The sequence below is a fragment of the Paralichthys olivaceus genome, chromosome 23 (assembly GCF_024713975.1).
Source record: "Paralichthys olivaceus isolate ysfri-2021 chromosome 23, ASM2471397v2, whole genome shotgun sequence".
Classification (NCBI taxonomy): domain Eukaryota; kingdom Metazoa; phylum Chordata; class Actinopteri; order Pleuronectiformes; family Paralichthyidae; genus Paralichthys; species Paralichthys olivaceus.
The window spans coordinates 15,342,776-15,360,839 of NC_091115.1; the positions used below are offsets into that span (position 1 = coordinate 15,342,776).

The 18,064-nt window shown below is 41.7% G+C and overlaps 1 protein-coding gene and 1 long non-coding RNA gene across 2 annotated transcripts in view; one reads left to right on the top strand and one right to left on the bottom strand.

Annotated features, from left to right (window-relative positions):
• The window catches only part of LOC109637440 (uncharacterized), a 29,030-nt gene extending 11,746 nt beyond the window's left edge, over nt 1-17,284 (bottom strand). Inside the window, exon 1 of the long non-coding RNA XR_011240169.1 lies at nt 10,883-17,284. This is a non-coding gene — a long non-coding RNA (uncharacterized lncRNA). The remainder of the gene's footprint in view (nt 1-10,882) is intronic.
• The window catches only part of hmga2 (high mobility group AT-hook 2), a 37,310-nt gene that overhangs the window by 6,302 nt on the left and 12,944 nt on the right, over nt 1-18,064 (top strand). Inside the window, exon 3 of the mRNA XM_020099789.2 lies at nt 3,075-3,125. Within this exon, the coding sequence (XP_019955348.2) occupies nt 3,075-3,125 (51 nt within the window). The remainder of the gene's footprint in view (nt 1-3,074; nt 3,126-18,064) is intronic.

Sequence of the window (18,064 nt, forward strand, 5' to 3'; positions counted from 1 at the left end):
GATCGATGATTATGGTTTGACTGGTCAGCAGTTAACCATGAATTATGGCAATAACACTGAAAACCCAGGATTAAACCTGAAGTCACCTTGATGTCCATAAATCCCTCTTCATAGTACAGGCCTCAGGTCAACACCAATTTATTTCACGAGTCCTTCAATTTTAACAGCCTTAGAGATTGCGTGTCCCGATAGCTTCAAATAAAACCAACAGGAGCGTACCAGTGTCGGGTGCACTGGACCTTTGTTGCGATAGTAACAATACACGTGGTCAAGGTTGATCCTGGTCATGGTTTGGTTAGGGTGCACACAAACTATGTGGTTAGGTTTGGGGAAAGATTGTGGCTTGTGACTAAAATAAGTACTTCCTTCAGGTTAGAGGACATCTGTTGTCATGGTTACATTGATAAATAAGTGATCATGGATAAAATAAATAACATATGATAACTAAACAGTTAATTATCACTTTATACACAATGTCAGGTCGTTTAGCAATAAAATGCAACTATGTGCTGCTGACATGGCCACCGTATTAGCTCGCTGTTTGCAGGAGGACAGTCTCATAGGTGCACCATGGGAAGAAAGACTTTCAGAAATGCTGGGGGTTTGCTCTGTGAATAAACACATATAAGACAATGCTGGTGAGGTATTGACAGACTCCACCTGCGGCCATGTGACCAGGCTTTGTGCTTCAGTTTCAGTCTGACAAAGGAGCTGGTGTTGTTTACTGCACCAAAGCTCCGCTCGTGCCCAAACACCACGATATCACTGATACAGGCCTTTGGCTGGTCATCGTCTGCAAAATTCATTGCAGCTCATCAATTTGACTAAGATTTCACCTGACTCCCAGCCAAGAACCGCGGAACCTGGATATATCCGATAAATTATTGACACTCGTCTGGTCTTGTTAATGGCAGATGACTGCAGGGCTTTGCCTTCTGGCTGTGCAGGACAGATTCAGGTCCAGCCTCTCTCAATTCCCTTTAATCGATCTGTTATCTCGGTAAGAAAGGTAATTCCGTCGCCTCGAGGCAAAGAAACAGGGACATTCCTGTTGGAGGTATGGAAAGTTCTGTGATCGTACACACTTGTTGCTTTGCAAACTTTGATCATCTCCATACATGCAGCCCAGAGTGTGTCCATACAAAAGTACCTTGGTCACATTATATCATCCAGCTTCTCCTCAAAGCTGACACCTCATTGTCAAAGCTCAAGCAATTTCATTGAACCTTAATTTTTTTTCTCTCAGAAAGTGCCTTTTTAAATTTTTTATCTGAAAATTTCTGCAGAGCCTAGTCTGCCATGTTTACTCCATAGATTGCTCCTGTCAGACTGAGAATTACTGAGCCGTTTTTTTTAAATACCAAGATTTCTATTCTCAGGAGTCATTGGGCTTAGGTAAAATGAGAATGAAAGCAGTTATGTTTTAATATTTCATATGTTATGCATTTTGTCCCACACGGTATTTAGAAATGAGTTAACACATTATGATCCTGATCTTTTCATGGGCTGTGTTAATATTTAAAAATACAGGATAATGCCAGATGTATCATAATCATCTAAATTAAATTTGTTACAAAAGGCCACTGTGTTGAAACATTTATATAACGGGACATAAGGAAAATACAAATGCACACACAGCACTGAGACCAAACAGATTCTGACAACATTGAATAAATAAAATACAGAGGTGTGGTTTCCATTGTTGTTAAGGTTTTGTTACACTATTGTTGCATGACAATGCTAGGTTACTGTGTGTTTGTGCTGCATTTCCATACAACCATTGTGTCACTTTGTCAAAATCGATGGGTTTTTCTCAGGAAAGTACTTTTATTTACATTTGAACTATTTTTAACAAAAGGCTCAGTGATTTCCTGGAACAGCGGGTTCTGTAGTTTTTATCAAAACATAAGTCAAACAGAAAGAAGTGGCACATGTGTTCCGGAACTATATTCAGCTGTAGATTAATCCACATTCAATGCTGTGAATGCTCTATGGCCCAGAGGAGTAAGATGTTTCAGTTTCAGGCTTTCCATGCATGTAGGCGCCTGCTGATGGTGTGAATAAAAAAAAAGCTGAAAAATGTTTTCTTGAGGCATAGAGCAGGTCGTCCATTAACTAGAGGGTCGGCGGTTTGATCCCCTTCTCTCCCATTTCACGTGCCAAAGGCAAGATACTAAATCTCCACCGTGCCAGCAGTGTGACAGAGAAAGTGCTGCACATAGATGCACCATATGAACGTGTGTGAACAGGTTAATGTAAAAACTAACGAGTGGATATTCATATTTGTATAATTATATTATTTACTTAAATTCCTTAGTCTTTAACCCAAAGAATGGTTCTGGTTGGTCAATATCTTGCTGGATCATGTTTCCAGTTATCAGTACAACATTCTGCCGGAGCCATGAGAACACTGATATCATTAAAAGAGGAGTCACACAAAGTCAGGAAAGACGACACAGGAGTGCGACAATCAGACTCCCAGGTCAGGCAGACGTATTTGCAGCAGAAGACAAAGGTGAACATCCATCACAGGTCACAGATCAGGGCTCACTTTCCTGCTAGTTGTGCGCGCACAGTATTTCTGTGCAGCGAGGCGATAGCTCACGCTTCTTGACCCTTTGGACTTAGTTGCAGCGATCTCACCATGTTCCCACACCTCGGTAATTAACTTGGGGAGTTAACTGTTATTCTAAGTGATAGAAACAACAGCCAAAGACATGAAGAAAAGACCCAAGTTACAATACGTCAAGATTGTCCGAGCCACAGAAAGTGAAGCCTTCAGAAAAAGCGCGGCCCCTGGGATATCGACAAAGTGGCTGCGGTATTTTTTTCACCACAGAAATAATTTATTTTTAAAATGCTGAACACATATTTCTATGCCTCACAAATTTACAATCAGAAGTTGAACAAAAAGCTGTATTAGGAAAAAACACATTAATAGCATTTATGCATCTTTACTACATGTGAAATGAGTACATGGGTTCTTTTTCTTTTATCTTGCCCGATGAGGTGTTTTATATAAAATGTTGTGTATGTCATGGACTCATGAAGGCTCCTGATCTATGTCTTCACAGAAAGCAGAGGCAACCGGGGTGAAAAGACCCAGAGGACGACCCAGGAAATGGGTGAGTCTGCTAACTCTTAAGGCCTGAGTGTGCGTCTGCGTCTTGCATGTCGGACACAGGAGCACATGTTACACACAACACAAGGGTTTCTGTGTCAGTTGATTCAAATCAGTTTGTGGCAAGAGGTGAACGTGCATGTGAAGGGAAAAGGAACAAGTGATTTTATTACTACACACTGTTTCCCTGTCGTTTTGTTTTCTTTTTCACTGTCTTAACATTTCCTGGCCTGATTACGTTGCTGGTGTGTGTGCGTTTAATTTTTTTTTTTTTTTTTACGTTATCAGTCAAAGAAAATGTTTACTCTCCACGCTGAGCGCAGGAATACTTAAACAATTCCTCTGACAGCTTGAAGGCCTCAGTGTTTATCAGCTCCAAACGTAACAGACCTGATTGATAACGCGGGGAAAAGCAGCTGGCATTTCAAAGTGCCACCAGGAAGGGCGAGGAGGGACGCAGGGAACACAAGCTTTCTCCTGCATATATCGTTTCTGCGTTTTTATGTGTCACAGGGGGGGAACAAAGAGGCGAAAGCCTGCAAGAACAGAGGTGGAGGGTCATAAAGTGTGTGCTTTATATCTAGTGTCCTGGAAGGAATGGTGTATTCCAAGAATCAACTGTGCATATTTACTATCTCCACCATTGTTAACACTCTGCTGGTTTACTGGTACGAGCCCATGCTGAGACTTGTTAGCTCCATGCGGCGGCTTTAAAATCTACAGCAAGTAAATTAGCTGCTCGGTTCACATGCAGGGCAGTGGATCCTCCGCCTCCACAGCCTTCTTCAACAACAGGCCTACAGTTGCCAGGACGGGGAGAAACTTTGGAGGAACTCCCAGTGGGTCACTGTAGCATGCAGCGGGCATGAGAGCTACGAGACAAGTGTCAAGATTCAAGAATTTGTCTTTGCAAGCTCACCCATCAAAGACAAGTAATAATACACATGATCAAAATACACAATATAGAATGAAACTCTACAACACTAGAATCTGAGCCAGTGGAAACGAAAGAATAAGAAGCTCTGCAACAAATTATAAATATAGATAATGACACCGTAGGGAGATAATCGGTAGCAGCAGTTACCACATGTGTAACCATACGTTAATTATATCTGTCAGAGAGGTTGTGCTTGTTTGTTAGTCAGAAGGATTGCGCAGAAACGACTGGACTGATAAGCAAGGATGAGGTATGGCTGAGGAAAGAACTCATAAAGTTTTGGTGGATCAGGGAGTCTTTCTCTCTTTTTTTAATTTCGGTTTTATATTTCCTGGATCTTGATTGATGTATATCTAACTGTAAAAGGAAGGACATTTTCAGACAATCTCTCCTCCAACTAACTTCAAAGTCGTATTTGATGAAGATTCATGAGAAATATCACAAAGAGAGACATTCAACGACAGGTACTTTGACAGACGCCGGCTCAAAAGACCTGCTCGCGAGGTGTAGGAGTACTGCAAAGTTGAAATGGCTCATCATAGCTATGCTCGGTCACGTGAAGTCAAAGTATCTCGGGCTATTTTCGGACGCACAGCAGGGCTGCATTGTTTTATTTGCTTTTTTTCCTCCACTCACACTTGACATATTGGGATTATTAACAGGCAGAGCAAATAACCACACACTGCTGCTGTTGTGGTAACGTAATGCTGCACCATGCGTCATTTGACTTTTCTGCTCTTTGCTGATGTAAAATAATAAAGTGCTGGATGAAGAGCAACGCCAAGTCAGTTTGTCAAATCAGCTGCAGGCCTCCGCTGAACCCTCAGACTTGAACCTGATAAAACAAGTTCAGGTTTACTGCAGCATTTACTCTTTAGTGCTGCCTGCCCGCGCCTGCATGTCCCAGGTACACTCACCTACACACGCTGCAGATTGTGTACCTTTGTATTGGTGTATCTGCTGTATGTTTAACTAGCACATTGGTCTGTCAGCAGGAGAATTAAGTCTCTTTTGCTGCTTTTCCTCATGTGTAGTTCAACCACAACTACTCACCGAGGGACTGAGGAGCAACGCAACAGGAACACAAATCAAAAATGCACTGTAAATGTCAAAGAGCAATTCTTTTAGTTGAAAGTGACAAAATTACCTTTAACCCTCAGCTCTTGCCTCATAGCCATCCACTTCCTGTCTCCATAGCAACCTTCTGTTTGAATCACCCATAGGCTGCTGGGAACCCAAATCCAAATTGAGTTTGACACAATAAACTAAAAATTACATTTTAGGACACGTTTTTAAATTGCAAGTACAATATCTTCATAACGTCTCATGGACATTGCTTTCAGCTCTATCCATTCATGTATCTGTTGATAGCTTGTAAATAAACCGATCAGCACAATAAGTCCTGCTCACTGAAACTTTAACCAACCTACGTAACACTGAAACCTGCCTCTTGTTCTCAGATAGTTGAGTATCATGTTGTGTGCCCAGTCAAATGGATAAAAGAAATTGAAGGGCATTCAATTTATAGTTACATTTAATGCTGAATTTAACTAACCCCACTGCCACCACAACTACACTGGCAGGAACTGCTCAGATTGGTCAGACCTGGCTGTTCCAGGGTCAGCACCTCATTGGTATGTCCTCTGGCACCTCCACTGTTTGGCTGCAGGTCCTGTCCTCTATATGTGCAGGTGCTGAGATGCCGACCAGCTGACAAGCTTCCTCTGCTAGTAAAAGCTTGAAGGGCAACTCTGCCCTCCAATAGATGGCATTCATCAGTTGGGCACAACAGTTCCGCTTTTCTGCTGCCAAATGGCTGCTGTCCATTGAATTTTATGTGTTGGTTCCTTTACAGGCAAGCTTGTCCCTCTTTGCATGGAGGCAATGAAAACCCGTTGTTCCCACGACAAAAGATGCTTTTATAGTGTCAAGTCTTGATGAATTAGTAGCAGGGGAAAACAACCTTTGTGTTCTGTAATAATTGAGGTCAATTTGCTCTTTGACCCTTAACTGGACTGAGCCTGCTCTAATTAAAGGTGTCCTGTTGAGGTTTCCAGTGCTTGTCTTGAGATGAACCTAGTAAACGTCTCCTCCGTTCATTCCTCTGTTGGTCAAAGTGTCACTGCCCCAACATCTGTGATCAGTGATGGAATAACAAAGGGCGCATGTTATAGAGGTCTGTGCACAGTATAAACTCAATTAGGATCAACCGTGGCTGCAGAAGCTGGTGCAAAATCAGCCACAGGAAAGATCTCACTGCTGGAAATCGCAGCCTTGTCCTCCTCAGGGTGACACTTTCACATTTGTACAACAGCGGGATAAGTGTCTCGTCCATTTCTATGAATCCAGCTCTTATCATTGTCCCTTCAGCTCCAGGAGTCTAATCTTTCCTTGGATCTGAGAAACATAATAGCCAATCTGTCTGTGATAAGCACATGTTGACCGGGTTGATCTATCGGTCAGGATCTAGTTCCTCGTCATCACTAGGCCGAGTTTGATCTATGATGATACAGTTTAGGTACATAAACTGTCAAATATTACATTATAATAATAATATATTTATATAATTTCAAATTTTTTTTGGGGGGGGGGGGGTTCAGTATCTTGCCCAAGGACACTTCAGGAAGACTGAGGATCGAACTGCCAAACCGCTCTACCCCCTCAGGCACAGCTGCCTCATATAACCTAGAATATTTCCCCCTCTTGCTTGATATATATTTAAGATTCTACTAAAAGCAAAATTCTTACTATGCAGAAGAATTGGACATTACCTCTCAGACTGAAGAAAGTGCATTAGAATAAAGTAAAAAGTCCAATAAGGATCCCGAGCAGTTGTTTTAAAATAAAAGCATTAATATGTGATATATAAAATGAAATATAGTTCTTTGTCCTCCATGAGAATTCTATTGACATCTATGTCAATGTCCAAGAATTTATTTTCCCAAGTTCATCCCAATTCAGAAAGCAAATTCCAACTCAACCATTTTAGAGGCTAAGCACTATCCTCTCATGGCTCAAACACGTGGCTGTGATACGTTGAACCACAGGTGGAACGCAGCATAAGGCGTAGGGATATCTACAGAAAGTGTTGTTCGTCCACTGCTATGTGCATTGGTCTAAGTCCGTCTCACAGGAAATATCAGGACATCACAAGGATCAGACCTTGGCTTGAGTTATTATCCCAGTTTTTTTTGTGCTTGATGGAGTGATGGCACATCCTGTAGAATACCAGGAACTTTGAGAACGAGGCGGAACCTCCACATTTGAGCCGATAAAGGTGGTACGAGCACAAGCAGGAACTCCTGCAGCGTGACTCTAACTTTGATCCCCCAGCTGTCAGAGAACCTCAGGGCTTTGGGAGAATACGAGGATGAGGATTTTTCTGTTTTCCAGGTATTGTTTAACAAGATCATGCCACTCATGGACGTCCCATAGCGCGGTGTAAAGTTCCCTGACGCAGCACTTGAAAACCTCAATGGAGGCTTAAGGCCATGATCAAAAGTTCAAGGTGTGCAGCAGTAAGCGGTCTCGGTGGTGATTTTTCATGGAGAACAACCTTCAGGCCACAATTACTGAGACGGACAATCTTCTCAAGATTCCCATCGCCACACTGGGGACAAAGGCAGAATCAGGGGAGGTGTTTCTGTACTTGAGGACAGAGGATCAAGACTTTACTGAGGAACACCATGACACATGATCACCTTAATGCTCTGGCTACGCTCTCCGTGGACCAGAGACTTATCAGGGACATTCCTCTTTTCACTAATAGGGTTATTGAGAGGTTCGCCACCCACAAGGGCAAATTTCCTGTTCAAATAATTAGACGGACACACACACGTCTTTTTCTACATGTGACAAGGCAGCCATAATGTCTTTTTTATGTCTTGATACTGCATTTGCCAATATCATTGTATTCTGTAAGTTAACACAACACTCAACAGTCTGATGATACAAATACTTGCTTTTTTTTTCATTATACATCCTTTATACTGTATAGTACCTTCCAGAAAAATGTAATTTAAATGATTTAATGTGTTGTGTTAGTAGTTTTCATTAAGATTTGTTTATTAATATATTATTATTATTAATAATACACACAAACATATTTTGTGTTATAGTGCCTTTCTAGACATCCAAGTACAACTTACAATTTATCATAAATAAACACATGAATTATTAAAACAAAAGAAAGTATTTTAAATCCAAATAGTTAATATTAAATTCACATTGGTTATTGGCCGTTGTAACTGACTGAACATAGCACATCTAAGAAAGCTCAAAGGAAACAAGGATGATATATGTTCCAACAAATGCCAAACAGGAATTCCACCATAGAATGGAGGAGACAGGAAAGAGGAGAATATATTCTTCTTTGCATTACCCTCCTCTATTTGTGCCTTGCCCTTTCCCCTGGACACTTCCTCTCTGCCAGGGTTTGGAAGCCAAACTGTTTCGCTGCCCTCGGGCCGTCTGCCTGCCCTCCACACAGCTGCCCCTTTGTGTGTGATTCGCCGCAGTCACATCCGAACGAAACTCACATCCAGGACACGCTATACCCATCTCCACTTTCTGTGTCAGCGCAAACCCTCGTGTTAAATGGAGTCTACTGTGAGACTAATGCCCTCCGCATTAGATGTGCGGAAATGACTAAGTGAATGGGGCAAGGAAGCGCAAGTGCTGCAGCATGAGGAGTGTGTTAGGGGAGTCGATGTAGTGTGAAGGGGAGAGGTTTGCTCCCATCTCTCAAGGCTTTGCTGCTTCTGGCTTGGTGTCAGAGTGAAGACAGGTGCCAAGCATTGGAATCAGAGGCACCTTAATTCTGACTTTAAAAGAGCAGAGAGGGGTCCTTGAAAGTCTTCAGAAACTGGTGGCAGGATAAATATGCCGTCCCTTTGAATGTGTGCATGAGTAAGGCGGGCGTAATTGTGATCTTCTGATCTTTGTCAGACATTAAAAAGCTTTTTATAGGCTTGGCATGCGTCACAAAGAAAATATGGAAATTCAAGCTCAAGGGTTTCAAGGTGAGTCAGGCGATGAATCAGAGCGTGGAGCACAAACAAGACAAGGCTGAATCTAAATTCGTTTGTTCAGTATGAAAGCTTTGACCTCTTGAAATATAAGTTTGACAAAAAAAATGAATTTTGAGTTTGCTCTGTAATGGAGACGATTCAGTTGTTAAAACCTGATCCATCTCGATCTTTCATCGCTCATCCACTGACAAGGATTTGTCCTGACTCCTTGTTACTTATAGTCTGATATTTATGAGTGTATGCAATTTGGTGCAGATCTAGATAGAAATCTGGATCTAGTTCATTTAAATTCAAATCTTGGTGGAGGTATGCACTCTACTGACTGCCATTCTTTGAGTTTGTTGTCTGAGGCACTTTGTTACCTCGTGGTTGGGTTATAGAGACAGAACAAGTTTATTATTATGATATTATAAATGTATTACTGTGTTGTTCACATAATGGACAGACTAATGTCTCTCAGTTGCAAGTTGGCATTCAAGTTCATCTGATAGGCAGTCATATGTTCTTGAGTGAGGAAGACAATGAATTTTTTTTAATATTAAGACTGTGGTTCATTAAAATGGTAACGACTTGGTTTTGGTGTCTGTGTTCTCCTGGATATTTAGTTATTTTTCGGATGCTGCTGCTGCACTGTTCTCCTTCACTAAGGCTAGTGGTAAGAGAGACCACAAAGTGAGGAGTTCGCGGGGTGGGCAGCATCTTTGCCTCATTCCCTACATTCTCAACCCCCCACCTTCCTCCAGCCTCGACTGCTGCCAGGCAGAAAAGCTGGATTCCAGCCACCAGAGGCCTCTGTTCAGACCGCGGCCTCAACAACGACAAACATCAGGAGTTCTCGGGGAAGTTAGCGGATGTCTACAGGTCACCTATGCCTCCCTCCCCCAGCCCCCACCCTCTTTTTTCTACTGCAGCCTGTGTTTAATCATTTCACTCTGAGTCCTCATCTACAATTACATGGCAGGGAGCTGGTGAGGATGTGAAAAGCGGGAGATTCACTTGTCATTTTCAACAACACCATTTAGTAAAAACACTTTTTTTTCTTTATCGTGATGAGTGATATGTTCTTTTCTTAATAGTGATTCAATATGAGAGCATTCCTGACAGAATTTCTGTGGAATCTCTACTTTTAATACCTAGGGAGACGATTTTCATGCACACATGGGGCATTGTGTGAGCGGCTGTGGTTCCGACACTAATCGGAAGGTTGGCGGTTTGATCCCCGCCTCCCCCAGACCACATGTCAAAGTGTCCTTGGGCAAGATAATGAAGACCAAGTGGCCCCTGATGGTTGCACCGTTGTGTGAGTGTGTACGAATGTATGTGTGTGTAAATGGGTGAAAGGCAAGTAGTGGAACACTTTGAATGGTTAAAGAGTAAAAAGCGCTGCAGTCGAGCAGTCCATTCACTATTTTCATACAGTAGCTTCATGTTTTCAGTGGAAACAAATAGAGTAAACATTTATTTCGTACAAGATGTTGTTAATTTAAACACTAAATGCAAATTAATCATGTGGAGAAAAAGAATCTGCTTGAGAAATCCCTCGTGGAGGAACTGCAGGCCGCCACCATTGTGGGTTTAACACTCATATGTCAGACACAATCATACGCGGGTGAGAAATTATTTGTGCAACAGGAGGTGAACTGGTTTTGAAAAATGGGTGAAGCTCAATAAAAGCAGCTGACAAAACAAATTATAATCTGAGTGACTGCAGGTACATTGTAGTGAAATGAGCAAACTCGCTCACAAACTCTAAAAATAAACATTGCAGTGTAGTTAAAGTAGGAGAGCACTTACTTAAAGCACCCCTGCATTCACTGTTTGTTTTACACAGGAAGGTTCACGGCTGTCCTGTGTTGTCCTGGCAGCTTGTGCAGCGATGGCTCGCAGTTTTTCCCTCTTCCTTTCACAATGCAGTTCTTTCAAATTCCTTAAATAGATGTGGATATTTACGGCATTATACTATATATGCTACCACTATTATGAGGCAGGAAGTGAGCTGTTCCAGACACTACAGGTTAATTCATAACATCTGCAACGCTGTTAAAACAAGGCAGAGCTGAGTGCCATGGATAGAGTCCTTCCTGTTCGAAAGCAGCCACACATGCACACTGAGAAACAGCCACATGCGTTTGGATTAAATGGTTCCAAGCCCCTGAAGACTGCTGAGCGTATAACACACACTGAACAGAACAAAAGCATGTTTGTGTTTTTGTATTTTAATTCTGTAAATGTAAAATTCAATAACCAAGAAGCAAAGGCGGATTTGTAAAGTCTGAACAGACTTTGCCATTTTTTTCTTCTCAACTTTTCTTCCGCTTTCCCTTTGAGATACTTGGGAACAGATTTCACTTCAAACAGCAGAGACTCCCTAAATGGAGCCGATCCAATTTGTCTGCGCCTTTCTTTCTTTTCAGAGCACCCCCCCCCTTCTCCCCAAAACCCTCCCAACAAAAGGCTGCTTGTCTGCTAGGAATTTTCCACATTCTTTGCAACGACAGACATTTTTCCCTTCGGCAAATTCCCCCTAATCACAGGATTTAGTTGGACCCTGATAGGTGCAATTCATAACTCCGGTGGGGCATTGGCTGGGGGTTGGGGGTGTTAGAGTCTGAGAATGGAGAGGGTTATGGGTGTTGCACAGTGGACAACGTGGAAGAAGGGCAACTTGCATCGAGAAAATGGCAAAAGAATTTCAGGAAGATAATGAGGCCAGTGCTGGTGTGGTTAGCTTCAGAGGAAAGCGACTGGGTGGCCCAGTTCTTCTTCACAGTAGTGGTGTTTGGGTGTAGTTTCCACTGCACTGAATGTTTGCTCTTTTTCTCTTGGATTGTTTTCCTCTGTGTGCTCTCCAGGGTTAAGCAGCATGTGAGTCAACATAAATTCCCCAAATCAACACATAACCTTTACGTAACCTTTCGATATCAATACTAGAAACTTCAGAGGAAGACCTGTATGAACAAGTGGCTGTCTGATCGCCATGAGAGAGCGTAGAAAGGCAAAGTTCTTGTTGGACTCTCTAACAACATCTAAAACCCTGCAACTTTAACAGATTTAGATATTATTTAGTTTTAGATTTATTATTTAGTTATATGCGTATAGCACAAAATCACTACCTTAACTTTACATAATAAGGTCGAGACCTGCAAAATTCTAGAAAAAAAACAAAAGAACCCACAATGAGCAGACACTTGGCGACTGCTGCTGTCTCTCTTGAGATAGGGTTCAGGTGCACTGGAGTGTAAAAGTAGGCCGATGTTGAACAACCGATGCCCGAAGGTGTGTGCTGTTATCCCCCGTTTGTATGAATGATGGGTCAAAGTACGTCAGCTATCGCCTCCTCCTCAATGCTGTTTCAATCAGGGGTAGAAGAAGACTCCATGTGCCGATGACCCTCTAAGAATAAGAAAAAGAGAAATAGAACATATGCACATGTGAGCGAGAGAGAGGAAGGAGGGTGTCTATGTGTGAGAGAAGGAAGGAGACAGCTTATGATCCGTATGATTGTGGTGCAGAAACTCCCATAGGTTTGGCCCAGGGCCAAGGTTCTTTCTGTGGGGAGGATAAATTTGCTCAGTGACCGTGGCCCTTTAGAATTTAGATATTATGTGTAAAAAAGTAGAGAGTCGGTCTTATGCGGTCATCAGAATTCAACACATATTTTATGTGTTCAGTTTGTGTCAGTAGTGAATGTCACTCTCTTAAAAGTAATCGATAACTTTATTCATAACTCATACTCATAATATTCAGTTACTTTCATTTACCTTACTTATTTTATTGGGTACAAAGAATGTTACTTGTTATATTTGTATAATCAGAGTTGCTGTATTTGTATTACATTATTAATTCCTCAGCAAGAAGAGCTTTACTTGTATTACTTTAATCAATTATCAGTTGTCTATTACTCCTTTAATATTAGATCACAATGCTTATTACACAGTATGAAGAACTTTACTTCTTTCTCTATATTACTTCAACTATGCCTCTGCCCCCCCGGAGAAAGAACGTACAACCCAAACTAGAATACTCAATACATTTAGTTATTGGTCCATTGGTCCATTACTAACAATTAGTTCTTATTAGTGTCATTTAAATGTAAATGTTTAGTGCTATAAATGTATCAGTTATGTAATCATAACTGCAGTTATAAACTTAACCATTTAATAATTTTTCTTTTGGCACCCTGTATCCTCCATTAAAAATCGGTTTCACAGACTGACAGTTCAGTGCAGCAGACGCTGACTTCCCAGATGTTTTACAAACCTGCCAGATGAGTCGAATGTTTACCCACCTAAGTGCTCTATAAGGCAAAGTTGTTACATTTTAACAATTTCGGTGTTAAAAGCATTCCAGGTTTTAACTGCCTCGTACTCTACACGGCATTTCATCTGAAGCCAGGCGTTTCATCCCCGCAGACCTGTGTTTGTGGATGGAAGGTTGAACTTAGTGGGTCAAATGATCCATTTGGCTTCAAAGGAGGTCCAAAGGTTAGCCGGCCCGCTAACGGTTAACCAGAGCAAACAGCAGCAGTGCCTATTTTATGGGCTAATTAATGCTCAGACTGCAAGGACAGCAGAGCAGGAACACTTACATATGTATACTACACATATCCTACACAGTCAGGTACACGGGTGGATTTATCAAATACTTTGTTTATGTTTTACGTGCAATAGAAGGTGTCGACACAGGAACATTAGCATTTGGAAAATAGAATAGAATAGAATAGAATGAACAATATGCACATTAACGATGTAATGTTTAGTACTTTGGAGATCTGAGGTTTGCAAACATGAAACATTGTCTACATCTGTTCTATCCCCTACAAATAAGATCTTCATGCAGTTGTCAGCCAAAATGCACGCTGATATCACGTCACATGTCCCGAAGAGACGTAAATAAGCAGATAAGCTGATAGCACACCAAGAATGGACCATAAACCCTCTATGTAGTTATGAGTGTGAAAGGGAATAAAAGTGAACTTGAAGTGTGAATATACACTTCAGATCATGTTTATGTGCTTTGAGTGTGAGGAAAACATGAGCCATTACAAGGCCTGTGTAGACAGCAGGGTTGTTTAAAATAGGAATGTGTTCCATCAGAAGAGCTTGACACTTGAGATGCAGCTGAAACGCCTCCTGTGCAGACTGTCGTTCACAGCGCTTTTCATTTGTTTATTTTACTTGTTGCCTTTTAGTTCTGGTTCCGGGTTTTGACTGACTTTTTACAAACAAACCACGAGGAGTAAACACAAAGTTATACCGACTGGCAGGTAACTGATTTGTTGGACAGCTTTGGTGGGATCAACCTACATCCTGGAGACCCATCATCAGAACCCACGTGGGGAAATACAATTCTGGTCCCTGACATCAGGTCATATCGAGACCCAAGCTCAGGTCTGGTTCTTGGATTGGCACTACAAATGTACAACTTAGTTATTGGCTTCACAGTGGAGTAGTTTCTTTCACAACATATATACCATAGTTGTTACTGTACAACTATAACAATGCAGAACTGATTTGATGCAACCCTAAATCAAAACACATCCACAATATTGTGTGACCAAGTTCATGCATGGTATGGCTCGTGGTTGGTGGTTATATGTTTACTTAGGTAGTTCTAACTTCATTAATGTCTGAACGACCTTTGTGTTGTTTTTGAAAAACCCACTTGTGGCTGCAGAGCAGTCATTCACCTCAGAAACCTGAAACTTGAACTTGGAGTGAAGCGAGAGAGAGGCTGAACGGACTGGTTATATTTCACATTGAGAATGAACAAACAGATAAGTGAACCTAGGAACTTGTGGTGCATGAAACTCAGAATGATGCAACTTGCTAATTGTTCTGATCATTGCATGCAAGCTTGTGTGTGCACTACACTGCTTGCAGGATTTATTTTTGCTGCAGCTGTGGAGTTTCTATTTTCTCTATTTGCTCTACTTAGAAAGGTGATTGCATGCATTGACTGCCTGTCCATACAATAATAAAATATACTCTAGATCAAAACTGAAAAGCTTCTACAAAACCTCAATATCAGAAATAAAAATGCAAAAAGAAAGAATTCACAATTTTGTGAAAATGATATGTTGACTTCTTTTATCCCAAAGGGGGAACCAACTAACACAAGGATTTGCCAGCATTGTGGAATACAGCCACACATTTGAGGAGGATGTTAAGCGGTGGTTGAGTGAACACAAGGAATTGCTCAACGACAACTAGTTCAAGCTTATGATGCTGCAGTGAATGAAGATTTGCATTCAGCAGATGAACCTCAAGCACCAACTGCTTCCATAGTCAAGACAGATGCAATACAAAATGTTGAGTAATCATGGCAACCTGATCACACAAATCTTTCAGGAAGAAAGTCTGCTGCCACTAGAACTTCTGTTCATCTTAAATTAGAGGCTGCTCATTGATGGCAAAGCACAAATTAATGAAACGTGAACCTGAAAAGAAGATAACAGAACTTCCCGAGGCTTATACCCAAGTGGGCAGGGGGAACATTCCAAGACAAAGGGGTCTTGGCCTCATTTGAAACATTATTTTTTGCTTGAGAGTGATGCAAAGATGCAGGTGCTTTGCAGAGTTAATGAAACTTTTGACCCTGTGAAATCACAAACCCAGCAAGTAAGCGAATGGCCATTACCAGCTTATAAAAGGATGGTTATTATTAAGATGTCTTAATGCTCAGCTCCTAAAGTGCTTGGATCTTACCAGTTCATCATTCGGACTGATGAACAGATTCTTAAAAGGGCCAGTGGTGATACTGTCAGAATCCATTTCACTAGACTGGGCAAGCAATGGAAGATGCTGATTTGTTTAGGATTTGAAGTGAGGAGCAGAGGAAGTGAAGTGTACCCGCCTGCCCATTTGAGCAGTCCACACTGGAGTGGCACTTTCAGGAAACGTGGTAAAGTCCTGGGTCTTTGAATGTGCACTTGTATAAAGAAGGCCTTCACACGGTTCTTTGTGAAGTGGAAGACATCAACAGCCATCCAATTATCCTATTGACCAAGTCGTTTGTTCATCCTGTACTTTAGATTCATTACTTTTGAATTGTGGATTGTGCTGATCTACGGGAAGCTGTGATGACACCACTGCAGCATATATGGGACTAGTTTGAGAACCCATAAAGTAAGTCAGTCACTCTCAGCCACAGTGAAAAGTGTTGTGGACAGCCACTGTGGTGATGGAGAGGGAGCAGGGCGAGGGGCCCACCTCTCGTGATGGGTGGGGCTTTTGTGAATGGTGGTCTGTACAAGGTGCTCAGCGGAGCGGAGGCAATTTTCTCTCTTTAATCAGAGGAAGACTTCTGGAAGGAGGCTGCTGTGTGGTTGTAGAGCCGAGAGCCTGCAGCGCTGCATTCTTGGAGCCACTGATTGGCTTTCAGCTGGCTTCCACCATAATGCTCCCAATTTAGTTTTATATATTGAAGTGGTTGAAGCTGCCCACAGTGGACCCAGCAACATCAGAGATCTGCCAGAAACTCTGAAAGACAATGCTTTCCCTTTTGTGTAACAGACGAAGAGGGCTGTGGGCTGGCGGAATGGGAGGTTACTAGCAGGAGTGGCTTCTGTACGTAAAGAGTAGGTTTCACTGATATTTTGGAAAACTTTGTCCCAGATGCACTGCAGCTGTAGATTTTATTACTTACAGACTGTAAACATTGATGACTCTTTGTCTTTATGGTTATTTCGTTTGACTCTTCAAAGCGTATTGTACACCTGTTGTTACTTTGGAAGTATTGACTGAAACACTTGCGTACTTATTTTGTAGCCAGCACTGTCTGGGTCATTTTTGTTTTGTTATATTACATAATGTGTCAAAAAGGGATTTCTCACTGATGCTGGTACTAAGGTGGTCACCTATGATATTAATAATAAAGCCAAATTTGAGTTTATTTGAAATTGTGGAGAGATGACATCATTATCGAGGTTAACCCAAAGGAATATTTGAAATTGTGGGATTTGGTCTAAATTCACAAACTTTAGTTCTGTACTATTTATTTCACAAATAAAATCCACATACATGTAGTACACTGGGTACACAGTGTACTCACTGGTGTAGTGTGTTAATCTCGACAAGGTAATGATGTCCCAAAACACTGCCATTATGCACTCAACAGAAATAATGATTGGAACGTGCCATGCAGCATGGACAACTACGTGACTATCGGCACAGACGACATGTTCTCCTTCCTTGGCCTCCATTTGCACAAACTTGGTGGCGGCTCCCCTTCTAGAGGGGAGAAGGGTCCATTGTTTTACATTCAACCTTCTAAATGTCAATTTCAAGATTAACTTTATTATTATGTCGAGTTAGGACCATAGACTGTATATAAAGATTAGGTTAGGACTGATTGTTCTGTTCTGACTGGGACAGGCAAGTCAAAATCCTAACTTTGCTGATCGATGATTGCTTTGATGTAAATTATACGTGTGTTTGTGTGTGTGTATACAGGAGTAGTTAGGAATGAGTACTACTAGGAATAAGTGCACAGGAATCCAAATTCAAATCCCAGTTTTATCTTTTTTCAATTTTTTTTATAAGAGATAAAAAAAATCTCTTATAAATATACTGACAGTGCTCAGAAGGTCAGAATCGTCTTGTCTTTGTGCACAATATTCCAAATCATTCCTTCACCGCTGCTTGCATTCCTAATGCAAGGCCCATCCGGTGTTGACATCGACTCCATTACTGTGTTTGAGCCTACTGACATTCCAGCCAGAGCTGGCAAAGAAAACACCAGCTGTTTGAACTGATCTGGTGGGCGTGGGGGATTAGGGACATGGAACTCTCTTCTTAAGGCCGGCAGCTGGTTGGGCTTACAAGCACCAGGGACTCTAAATTTTCCCTATTACATTCTCGGAGCTGCTGGAGTGCTCAGCTGTTCAGCTCCGGTCCAGAGCTACTTCCTGTGCGTGCTGTCAAAGGCCAAAAGGAAACAGGACCTCAGTCAAATACAAATCCAGGTTGTGTCTAC